This window comes from Alligator sinensis, unplaced genomic scaffold, assembly GCF_000455745.1.
Source record: "Alligator sinensis unplaced genomic scaffold, ASM45574v1 scaffold139_1, whole genome shotgun sequence".
Lineage (NCBI taxonomy): Eukaryota > Metazoa > Chordata > Crocodylia > Alligatoridae > Alligator > Alligator sinensis.
Window position 1 is genome coordinate 66,545 of NW_005843273.1, and position 12,945 is coordinate 79,489.

Below are 12,945 nucleotides of genomic sequence, written 5' to 3' on the forward strand. Positions count from 1 at the left end.
GCACCAAATATTTTCAATTAACATTTTGCTTTAAAACACTTGCAGTATTTTTCCTTTTGCCTTAGTCATCATCCAGGATTCACATCCATATGAAAGGACAGGTCGAACAATTGTAGTATAAAGTTGGATTTTAAGGTTTCTTGAGATTTTCCTTGATGCCATTATTTCATCCAGGCTCAACAGACAATTAGCACCATAAATTCTTACCTTGATTTCTTCAATTATTTCATTGTCTTCAGTGGTTACTATACCAAAATATTGGAAATTTCTCTACTTTTTTTTGTTGTCATTCTCTCTCCTTCTCTTCTCCTGTGGTATTGAGATTTATTTCTGGATGTGATCATGTAGAGTGCACCAATACATTGGTCTGATATCGGATTGGTACCGATATAAAGAAAATTGTTTATATCGGAGATTAGCCCAATGAGATTGATAACTTGGCTGATAAATGCCTGTGCTGCACAAAACCACAGAGTAGCATGGAGCAGAACCAGCAGTGTGGAGAGCTGCCTCCAGCTGCTAAGTTGGAAGGGGAGGGAGAGGGAAGGGGCGTGGCAGGTGCAGATCAATGCCCCTGTGGTCAGGGAGGGGGCAGGGGCAGGCGCTAGCCAGCCGGGGTGGGGAGCATGGGACAGGAGTGGCTCATGAGCTGGGGGCAGCTCCTGCTGCTGCTTGCACACCGGGAGGGCGGGACAGGGCATGTACCCCAGATCTGTGAGGCATTGGGTGGGCTGCAGCTGTGGGGTGGAGCCGGAGCCAGCACTGCATCTAGCTCTTTTCTGCAGGGAGTGGACTTGGAGCGGGCTCCAGCAGCACTGGAAGGAGGCTGCAGCCACCCCAAATTTCACTGTAGCTTCACTCCTAGCCCTGCACTGCTTTCAGGCACAGCTCTTCCACTCAAGCACCAGGAAAAGTCACAGCTGCTCAGGGCAGCAGTAGGGGGATGGGAGCAGAGCTGTGGCAAAATTTGGGGTGGCTGCAGCCTCCTCTCAGCACCATTGAAGCCCGCTCCAAGCCCAGCCCCCAGCAAGAAAAGCCCTGCGCAGTGCCGCCTCCAGCTCCACCCCACAGCTGCAGCCCACCCCGTGCCATGCAGATCTGGGGGCACACCCCCCGCACCCTCCCAGGGTGCAAGCAGCAGCAGGAGCTGCCCCCACCCCATGAGGTGCACCTCTGTTCTGCACCCCCTCTCAACCCCACTGGAGGGCGTTGACCTGCCCCCCCTTGCCGCTTCCCTCCTCTCTCCCCTTCCATTGCACCGGACTTACCACCTGAGGGCAGCTGTATCAGATCGGTGATGGCCAATATGCCTCCTTAAATATCGGCTATCAGTATTGGCCCCCAAAAACTCTTATCAGAGCACCCCTAGCATTTAGTCTTGCTTGATAATAAGCCCATTTTCTTTGGCATTTGACTTTATGATAGCTGCATGGTATTTCCATTTCCTCTCCTATTAGGTAGAGATCTTCTGCATACATAAATACTTGGTGTGGGCACTGGATTTATTACCCAGATAACTTGTTGCAGGTGGACCCAAACCCTCAGACCAACCATGACTTCTCCATTCAATAATAGGCAAATGTTATTGATACACAGTGATAGCAGATAAGAATAATGCAGGCAAGGCAAACAATTCTAATTTCTACCAGTCCTAGGGCTGTCCAAGATGGAAGGTACATCTGGCCAATATGCGAGCTTTACCCTGTGGTTCTTTCTTTAGTATCAGCAATCAGCAGCCAGGAGGTCAAAAGCCAAGGCTCACTCCCACCAGTGGGGCGGGTGATACGGACTGCTGGTGTGCCCTCAGGTTTCTCCATCAGGGAACCTTTGCTGCTCTGAAATCCCTTTCTCCCCTATGATGACTCTTCACTCATGGGCATCGATTGTTTTCCCTGTGGTCATCATGCTATCTGGATTCTGTCCTGTCAGCATTCCTTTGTTCCAATAAACCCATCACATGCACACATCTTAATCTGGTCATTTACTGGACCTCCTAATTTGGTCTGTTCACCAAAGCTGGAAATCCCAAGGGCTCTGCAGTCAGGTGCTGTGACCTGGCACCAATGCTGCAGAGTCCCTTATCTCTGGGTACACTTTTCATGGTATTGAAAAGTGTTGTACATGTCTTCAGTTTCCCAGCCTGTGCATCTACTGGCTTCAAACAAAGTGGGCTTGAAGGAAGGAAACTGTCAGAAACAGGCTTTTAGAAACCAATTAACCTTTACCATTCCCCTGGACCATTGTTTTAATGCATATCTATTTTACCTACAAGCCAATTCCCAAAAGCAAAACTCTAACTATCATTTCCATCACCTGGTACAGTCTGTTCAGCTGCAGTCTCTCTTCTTCAATGGCTCTTATGACCCTCACAAACATCAAGTTGAAAAGCATCAGTCACAGTGCAACCCTGTGTTTAAGACCACTATTGGTTTCTATCAGGTCTTATAGCATTCCCTTAATTCTCATATAACTTCTTTATCCTTTAGGAAACATCTTAGTAAATTATGCCAGTTTTTAGAGAATTCCAAACCCCACCATGATTCCCCATAGTTACTCTCTTCTACTACTATCATAAGCTTTGACGAAGTGACATGCATCTTTTACAATCTCCCATTTCTTTTCCAGCAATAATCTTATTGAAAGTACCTAATCACAAATTGATCTCTCTTTTTTTTAACTCAAATGGCACAATTTCTTGCAAATTTAAGAGCAATCAGTCTAGTAACAGTTGAAAAAGAATTTTGTACATTGTGCACAACAAAGAGATACCCTGACAGGTTTTACACTCTCTTCAATCACCCTTCTTGTAAATTGGGCATACAGGTTTCCCTCGCTTTATGCTGTACATGCATTCCTGGAAAACAGCGCATAATTTGAATTTGCATAAAGGGAACCCACTTTACAATGTAACAAATAGGGATGTATTTTAAGACCTTGACTATACTGAACCCTGCGCTGCTCCTGGGGCATCTGCAGCTCCAGAAGCATGGGCATCAGCTGCCCTTAGCAGCAGCTGAAGGTGCTGCTGCCAGGAGGCTTCTTGGCTCACAGCTCTTGGAGCACTGCATTAACAGGGACAGATTGGGCAGGGCTACAGGGGCTGGTGCTACAGAGTAGCCAGGCTGCAGAACTGTTCCTGGGCCAGGGGCTTCACAGCAATGCCACCCTCATGCCGCCTGTAACCTCCCATGCTGCTCACTAGCACGTTTTGCCTGTACTAGTTTTCGGGTGCTGCTGTCCCTTTAACGGTTGACAGCTCAAAGTTCAGTCAGATATCTTGGACAGTCACCAGGGGTTCTCTCCTGCCACATCTTTGTTGGAATAAATTAATTATTGGGAGGATGATCTTAAGTCCTGTCTCTCCTGGGTCCCTTCTTCAATCCTTCCATCTGGCTTTTTGCCTCCCCAACACCCCTCCTTATGCCAACCAGATGTTAATTCCAGGCCACAACTAGTACTAGTCACAGCACAGGTTAACTTGTTGTCCCCTTTTTAAGTCAGTAAAGTCTGGTTTGGATGGTGTACTGTCCAGCTTTAGGCCATACGTCAGCTGGCCTGCACTTTTACTGGTCTTGGATTACCTTGCTCCCTAGTGTACTTTTGTCTCCCTCTGGTTTGGGTCCATGGCTGTCCACAGATCCTCTTCTCTCTTTTCCTCACGTTGGACGAATCCAGACTCCAGTGCTCTGCTTTTGGTAAGTAGTCAGGCCCTCCTGGGCTTAACATATCCCTGGCTGACCCCTCCTAGGGCTGCCACAATATGTCCTCTAAGGGGCTGCAAACAGCTCCAGGCCACTCTGGGCCCTTAGAAAGACTCACATCCAGTCCTTCTTCGTCCTCATCTGGCGAGGTTTTTATGCCTCCCCCAGAGGGCTGGCCGGCAAATCGGCGTTGGCACGCTGACATAAACTGGGTCCATGCCAGCACTGTTCTCGGCTCTTCCTGGCAATTTTTTCCCCTTCTTTCTTTAATGCAGCAATTTTTTTTCTTCAGCAGCCCCGTTCCAGCTGCACTTCTGGTCCCTGGTGGTGCCTCTCCAGCTCCGTTCCTCTCTTCCTTTAGGTGAGTTTTGTTCCATGGCAGCATCCCTGCCACACTACCTCTCACGTGTGGCACTGGAGCTGGGGTGGGCGGAGCCCCCTGGATGAGCTGCCCAGGCTCCAAGTGTCCCACCACCTGTCCTGTCTGGGGCCCCAGTCACTGCAGTCCCTGCCCCTGCTTGTGAACAGCTCTCTCGCTCACCCAGGAGGCCTCGATCTGTGCCCCACCCCCAAGCCCTTTCTCTCTCCCTCACAGATTTACCTGCTGGAGTGGAGTGTGCACGCACCCACAATGCACCACACAAAGCAGCTGACTGCAGGCTTTCACCACACCAATTGCATAAGAGTGAATTTACCTTGCATATAACAAATTTTTGGTATAAAAAGCGTCATGGCATAAGAGCAAGTTCGCACATACAGAACCTGTATAAAGTGAGGGAAACCTGTATTATTGCCTTCTTCCATTTTGGGGTATTCTTTCCTCTCTACAGAACTTTTAAATCATCTTATGAAGATGCTGTTTTAGTGCTTTGAATCCAAATTTCAGGCATTAAGCCGGAAGATTGTCCATCCTTGGTGCTTTATTATTTCTGAATTTTTTAAAAGATCTGTATCTCCTCTAGCAAAGGCTCTACTACTTTGACATCAGCAGTTTGATACTCAATAACTCTTCTCTCATTTCTGTACTCTATGCTTAGAAATTCTTTGAAATATTTTCAAATCTTCAATGTTTCTTGTTGCATTGTCCCATTTTTGTCATATACCACTTCCAACCTCAGCTGGTCTCCTCTACTCAGCCTTCATGTATTACAGCCAGACAGGTATACACAGTGATTATCATCAGAATTAAAAGAAAGCTTTTATTCATAGATTCACATTCATAGATGTTAGAGTCGGAAGGGACCTCAATAGATCATCGAGTCCGCCCCACTGCATAGGCAGGAAAGTGTGCTAGGTTTAGACGACCCCAGCTAGATGCCTATCTAACCTCCTCTCCTACCCTGGGGGTCTTCAAGAGAGCACCACCTCCCTTGGGAGCCCGTTCCAGACCTTGGCTACTCTAACTGTGAAGAAGGTCTTCCTAATGTCCAGTCTAAATCTGCTCTCTGCTAGCTTGTGGCCATTATTTCTTGTAACCCCCAGGGGCACCTTGGTGAGTAAAGCCTCCCCAGTTCCCTTCTGTCCCCCCATGATGAACTTATAGGCAGCCACAAGGTCGCCTCTCAACCTTCTCTTGTGGAGGCTGAAGAGGTCCAGGTGCCCTAGTCTCTCCTCATAGGGCTTGGCCTGCAAGCCCTTAACTATACGAGTGGCCCTTCTCTGGACCCTCTATAGTGCTTTTCTGTACTAAAATTTCACCATAAATAGCAGCAGCACACCTTGTACCACTTCTACTTGTCCCCGGGGAAACAAATGGCCACACTCATCGAGATGTGGCCTAAGGGGACACATTCAATACAAATGTAGTTGACCAATAGTTATTGCAGCACATTTTCTTTAGCCATTTGAAACTAGGGAGAATCTAGAACACTGAATGGGTTACCATAGGCTTCTAATACAAGGCATGGGGAAAGTCCAGTGCCTTAAGAAGGAATCCAAAAGCAGACTGTATACTAACTGGGTAGCACCTAGAGCTGAAAAGGTAAAAAATGCTGAACACATGAATACGTAGAAGAGCTTCATTTAAATTAAATTCATTTAAGTTAATGGGGTGATAAAGTTGGGCCTCAATTTACACGGTGGTTACTTTCTTGGAAAAAAACCCATGCAAATAGAAATTGTGTAAAAAGATACCAAAGGTCTAAGAGAAATAAAGGTTTAGGTTCCAGATATGGCCAATAATTTGGATAATAAATACTTGTGCATACACATGGCCACAGTGCAGCACACAGGCAGCAAGGAGCAGAGCCCAGTAGCTTGGAGAGCTGCATGCAGCCAGTAAGTCTGGGGTGGTGGAAGGAGAGGGGGGAGGGAGCAGGGAGGAAAGGGGCTTGGTGGGGATGGACCTGCAGCTCATCCAGGGACATGGAGAGGGGGGGCAGATCTGCTTGGGTGGGGTGCGAGTGGGCTGCAGCTGCAGGGTGGAGTCGGGGCTACGTTGGACTTTTCCTGGTTGGGGCTGGGCTTGGGACAGGTGGTGGTGGCACTGGGAGGGGGCTATGGCCACCCCAAATTTCACTGTAACTTTCCCCCATAGCCTCCTTCCAATGTCGCTGCCACCCGTCTGGCATAGCTCTGGTTCTTCCCAGCACATGGGTAGAGGCAGGGCTTGAACCAGGTTTGCAAATGGGGTGGGTGGTGGTGGGACTGGAAGAGTGCTACAGGGGGCCTATGGTGAAATTTGGGGGGGGCTTGCAACCACTACCATACCCCCTTCCCAGTGTAGCCACTGCCCACCCCAAGCCCAGAGCCCACCCCACCAAGAAAAGCCCTCAGCTGCAGCCCACTTGCCCCACCCCACACAGATGCAGGGGCACATGCCCCAACATGCCCTCCTGGGTTGCGTGCAGTGGCAGAAGCCACCATGCCATCTCCACACCCCCCCTCCCAGATGAGTTGCAGCTCTGTCGCACCTATCCCAGCCCTTGCCCCACTCCACCATCATCATGGGGGGCACTGATTTGCCCAATACCCCTTCCCTCCTCCCTCCCCTTCCACCACAACACAACACACTTACCAGCTACACTGAGAGCAACGAGGGAGGGCAGTGGGAAGTGACTAGCTGATTCTAGACACATCTGCACATCTTGGCAACTGTGCTGCACCATGTAAAGTGAATCCATAACGTGTACAAAAATAAAGAGTCACAATTAATTGACCATACATACTTGAAACTGTGCAAAAAAAGAAAAAATCTGACTGTGCTTATACACCTGGGATGTGTGTGTGTGTGCGCGCACGCGTGCACTTGCATACACACACACACACACACAGTGCTTTGTTCCAGATAAACCTTCTGTGGCTGTTTGGATTGTGGACCAGTCGTGTAGATGAAACAGGTAGGGTGATAGCTTAGGCCAGGTGTGTCAAACATGAGGTCCAGAGCCAGATCTGGCCTGTGGAGCCACAGTATCCAGCCCACTGGACCTCAAGGGAGAAACTTGAAGTTGGGGCCTGCAGAAATAGGGGTAGCAGAGCATGCATGGCAAATAGGGGCAGCAGCAGCCGAGCACACAGTGATGGCAATGACACCCACAATGGTGGCAACAGCTCCAGCCCCCACCACACCCCCAGTGTTAGAGTCAAAGGCTCCACCGTGGGAAAGGGCACTTGGTAACAGCAGCTCTGACTCCAGTGTGGAGTACATGGCAGGAGCGGATTTGCTAGCATGTGCTCTGCTGTCACCATCACATGATCTGCTGTCAACGCTGTTTCCATATGCTCCACTGCCACACGTTCTGTTGTATTACCACCACGTGGTCTGCTGACACTTGTGTCCCAGACTGGATCCAGCTCACAAGGAGTCCATGGTCTGAATCTGCCCTGGAGCACAAAGTGAATTTGAAAACCCTGACTTAATCTTTTGATTGGCGATACCAGTGATTGTAAATCAGGGTGCCACAGCACTAAGGAATGCCTTGAGATCCTTTCAAAGGTGCTGTGCCATACATTATTAGCATTCTTAGGTATGTAAGCATGCAGCATATTTGTGCCACTGCAATTTATCCCCGGGAACCCCCCTACATGTGCACTCCAGCATGCATCCAAGTGACTTGGGTGGGGTAAGACAGGTTGGGGCCAGCACCCCCAGCACCCTTAAATGGGGTTTGGGGGCCTTCTGGAGCAACAGTGGCACTGAGCCAGCCCTTGCAACCTGGCCAGCAGCCAGAGTGTGGCTCTGGCTATCCAGACTCCTTTGCTGGTGGTGCACATTGCTGCCACATGCGCCATATTGTTTTTAGAAGTGGGGGGATTTTTTTTTACACCAGGATCTGCAAATTAGTATGGTGAACAGGTGCACATGCACCACATGCAGTTTGTGGTGCCTCAAGCTGCTTTGAGGCACTGCAGACCGCATGTTCACACTTGTCTGTATGCACCCAGAGACTTCAAGTAGGAACCCAGTGTTAAAACCATTCTGACCCACTGTGGTCTTTCAGAGTTCTTTACAACAAAAGAATGGCACTATTGTTTTTCTGTAGTAAAAAAATTGAGCAAAAACTAAGAACTGACATTTACTGAGAGGTGCACTAAGTCTACTGAGGGTGCCTTGAGTCTAAAAAAGTTGAAAACCATTGAACTAGACTTTCATTTCTACATACAGCACTCAAAAGTGTCTGATCAGAATTGAAGCAACATTGCTTAGTGAAGAGATCATTTATGCCAAAAATATATGAGACACTATTGTCAATGGCTGGCTGTTTGGAAGGATAAGAATAGATGAAAGATGTCAGATTTCTTAGATTTCTTAGTTATATTAATTGATTTTGGGACAAAAGTTCTGGGTCTCTTAATATTTAAGTGATAAGTTGCAACACCTACCCCAAGTTCTTCAGGCCTTGAACCTCGGCACTCCAAAAATTAAATGTTTCATAAGAGGAAAGATTTGGGCTGTGCATTTTATTAGCAATGGTTTTAGGACTATTGAATGTGGTTAGAATTATAAAGTTTTCTGTGCGACTTTTTATTCAAGATAAACAAAGACAACATACAGTGCAATATGTATTTTCTTAAGTTTTCTTGTGGGACCATGAAGTCAAACGCTATTTAATTAACATTCAGTATCATCTTAGCTTCAAAATAAAATACAGTTTCTTTCTATATTTTCTTTCACGTCCTTGGAAGTCATTTACCGCTAGCTTCTTACCTATGAAAGCAAATACAACAGCTGTTATTGTTTACAACCGCATAAATGATTTTTATCTTTCTATCTCAGTTCGACAGGAGGTGGGAAGAACAGTATCAACAATACCAAAACCCATATTCATCAAAACGAAGTTTTGGGACAGTTCTTGTTTGTTTAGTTTTAAAATAAAGGATGCTATCATTATGTATGGTTTAAATGTACTCCATTACTATTTATTAGGAATGACTTTACAATGAATTCTAGGTGATTGAGCCTGGAAATAAAACAGTTACCTAGAGTAATTACTCCATTGTGAGTAAAAAATGCTTCAGGAAAGTAAAATTTTGAAATGTACTGATAGCAAACAGTAATGTGCAACTGAGTCGTAGCAGGAAAGCTCCACAAACAGTGTACACAGTTCAAATGAGATACCCCTAGCAGTTTTACAATAAGATCTGGCCTGATTGGCCCAAGTGTCTAGTGTTACAGCAAGGTGTGGCAACTCAGGGAAAACAGATATGGATTGTAAATTGGGTTTCTCATTGCCTATGCTGGGAGTACTGCAGAAGCAACATGAGACACAGACAGAAGTGACATTTGTCAGATGATCAGCCCCTTGAAAATGCTTCTTCCAGTAAAGCATGGGTTTGGGGGAGGGTTGCTTGTTTTTTAAATGTCTGCAAACAGACACAGAGATCTAACATGCATCTCCCTTGAGGTCCAGTGGGCTGGATCTAACATGTAAATGGCTGTGGCTCAAGGGTGCACCTGCTAATTTGTTTGGTGGATGCTTAAGCCCCAGAACACCCACGGAGTTGATGCCTATGAACAAAGCTGCTCCTAAGCAGAGCAACTTCAATAATTTCTGTCTGCTCTGGATGCAAGAACTTCCGAGCTCAGCTGCTGTTTCTGGATGGAAGGGGAAGAAGGCAGGGGAGAAAGGTCACCTGGAGTGGGGGTGGATTGGAGCCCCTCACCTTGGGGGTGAGGGACTTCAATCCATCTACGCCCCCCCCCACTCCAGTGGGGCTGAAAAACCCCAGAAGACCTCCCTCCCCTGCCATCCAGAGACAGTAACAAAAGCTCCCATCTGAGAGTGGGGGCAGAGCCAGGGGAAGAGATGCAGGGAAAAGCAGGGGAAGATGCAGCCTCTCTCTCCAGATCTGCTCCAATCCTCCACCCTCCTGATCCAACAGCTAACGTCTGCTGGATTGGGAGGATCAGTCTAACTCATGGTGATTTCTATGAAGTGCAGGAGCTGCACTTCTGTATGCACCCGTTAAGTACCAGAAAATACAGGCTAATGTGGTAACACACATTACTTTGCTTTTTGTGTTCGTGTTACAGTAGAAGGAGACCATGCCTGTTGCTGTGCTGTGCTTGCAGGAAGACCTTCTTCTGCAGGCTCCCTGAGGAAATGGGAACTCTACGTTTCTAAAGAAGACTCTTCTGCATAAGTAAAGAAAACCCACTTTTTCTTTGCCTTGGACTAACTGATGGACAAAAATAAAGAACCATCTGTGCAAAGGTCAATCAGTTAATGGCAAAACATTTGTGGCAGAATCAGCAAAGCATCCAAATACACCCTAGAAAAAATAGTCATTTGAAGATGACTATTACTGATATCAGATATTTCCAAATTAGTTGTACCCAGGACTTATTGTCATAGCCCCAGTTCCACAAAAGGCTTTGAAGTTTTTCTGGTCAAAAATGGTAGCTGATTTCTGCAACCGGAGTCAGACAGTGGGTTGTTTTATAGGGCAAGGGTTGTTCTGTGTCAAGTAAGTTCACACCCAAAGAGCCATCGAAGTATTCCATATTCCACTGAAGTATTGATATTCCTTAGTCCATTCCTTTCCAACTTAAAAGTGAGGACCAACAGTAAGTTACATAAGTCAGAGAAGCCACATGTGAAATACATTTCTAGTATATTAGCTACATAAAAGTATATCCAAGTGACATTTTGTGTCTAGGTTAACAATCCTGAAAATAGTGGTAGGAAAGTCAAGTTATTAAAATATATACAAAGTGCATGCACATATATTTCAAATGAAATATTGCCTTGCCTTTCTATTTCAATACATTTTGGATATGCCAGTTGTCCTCTGTTACACTGTACTCTAAAATCAGACATTGAAGTTGATGGTGCTTGTAAATGGTTCTGTTTACAATGAAATTCAACATATTCCCCATGAATATAATAAAGTCTGTTGTCAAAACTCCATCTCAGTATTAAGTTATTTTTATCCATTATATCGTGTAATAAAGTACATGGCTCTTTGGAAGAAGGAAGAAAAAAAAATCACAGTTAATCTCCTCTATAATCTAATATACAAATAAATAATTTAAGGCTGCATGTATCTGACTAGAGCTTGTATATAAAATGAGGGAAAACACCCCCAGTTTTTAGCCTGCTTTCTCCTACTATTTTAGACAGTAAAGGCCAGATTCTATTCAATCTATTAGGTGTCTAATGCAACTAATGCGTTGCATGCACTTGTCTAACACACTGTCATTTTGCCCTTAAAACTGTCTCACAAAAAGCAACAAGAAGGATCCATCCACCTTTTGCACTAACAGCTTTTTCAGGAAGGCTCAAACAGAATTTGGCTCTAAACTATAGTACGTTTGGTTATGATGGGAATACCTCCAATTCATGCAGAAACAGAAAATCAGGACACAACCTTTTGTAAGCTTGTCCATACAGCTTTCTGAGTTACCCAAAACTGCTCTAGTGAAGAACTTTTAATTTGACTATCTATAACTAGAAAATTAATGTTACAACTTTGATACATGATGCTGAATCAAAATTTTTACTTTGCTGCTCGTATATATAGTAAATGTATGTCAGGTTTACCAAAACAAATTGGTGGAGTAGTCCATTGTCCATTGAAACAGTAGATTCTCTTAGACCCATTCAAGAAATGAAAACTAGAGCAACTGTATTCAACTGAAGAACCACTGACGTACTCTGTCAATGGCAAGTCAATAAAATCTCCATTCTTAATTATAGGTGGAAAGCCACATTTCTCTTTGGGTTCTGCACAATAAACAATATGAATAGACATTTAATGTGAGAAATATCACAAAACAGTTTTAAAACGACTATATGGGCCCTGCTACAATTTCAAATTAAAGCTAGATAGAAACCAGCTACAGAGTTGTTGCACCTTTTCAAGTACTAACTTTAGAGCTGGTTGGCTCTACTTATAGCTGAATGGTCATTTGTACTGTGATAAGTGTGGCAGGCCAGTAAGTGCTTTTGTGCTGAGCCACCCGCCTCACTGTGTGCAACCAAAAACCAAGCTTTGAGTGCCTCCCTTGGGGCTCCTATGTCTGGCTGACCCCATTCCTGGAGCACACCCACAAACCTGGGGTACCGCTGCCACCACTTAAGCTCTGGTCTCTGCTGGGCTCTGTGGTGCTCAGGGTATACAGACCCTACAGACCCAGGGGTTGCTTAGCCCCAGCAGGGTATATCTGGGTGCTTCTTATGGCCTGAAGCATAGAAAGTAGCCCCCCTTAGTCATCCCAGCAAAGGGAACAAAAAGGCTTGTCCAATCCCTCTCAAACATTTATTTCCAGGCTTGCTATGATAGATAGTTTTTTATTGATTGAAAAGGGAAGGCATAGGGATGGAATACAAAACAATAAGAATTTTGAAAGAAAACAGCGTTGAGCAAAACAGTATAAGGGGCTTGTTGGCCTTTTTAGTCTAGAACACTTAGGTCTAAGTTACTGGCTAAAATTCAGATAAATTACTCACAGGAACATGCAGAGGATTCTGGAGGTACTCAGCTTGATTTAGTAACCAGAAAATGTCTCCTCCTTCCAAGATGAAGGGATCTTTTTATAAGCTTTCTGACCTCATCCCCTGGACCCAATCAACATCAGGTATTTTCTGAGCATCACTGATGCGATCAGTGATTTGAAAAACGTCAGCGCTTGCCTTATGGAGGAACTGTTGCCTTAGGACAGCCCTCCCAGGCCAAAGCAGGAAGTTTAACAATGGACCTGACCACAGGGAGAGAGAATTTCCCCCACCCTAGGGGATTCCCTAGGTAACAGGTGGTTGCCTAGCAACTGGGTTGATAGACACATGGGCCCATAGAGGGAAAG

At 45.7% G+C, this 12,945-nt stretch overlaps 1 protein-coding gene across 1 annotated transcript in view; it reads right to left on the minus strand.

Annotated features, from left to right (window-relative positions):
* Positions 1-10,603: 10,603 nt before the first annotated feature.
* The window catches only part of LOC102386894 (coagulation factor XIII B chain), a 20,508-nt gene continuing 18,166 nt past the window's right edge, over positions 10,604-12,945 (minus strand). Inside the window, exons 10-12 of the mRNA XM_025194668.1 lie at positions 11,684-11,866; positions 10,865-11,103; positions 10,604-10,687 (exon numbers count right to left, since the gene is read on the minus strand). Coding sequence (XP_025050453.1) covers positions 10,604-10,687; positions 10,865-11,103; positions 11,684-11,866 — 506 coding nt within the window. The remainder of the gene's footprint in view (positions 10,688-10,864; positions 11,104-11,683; positions 11,867-12,945) is intronic.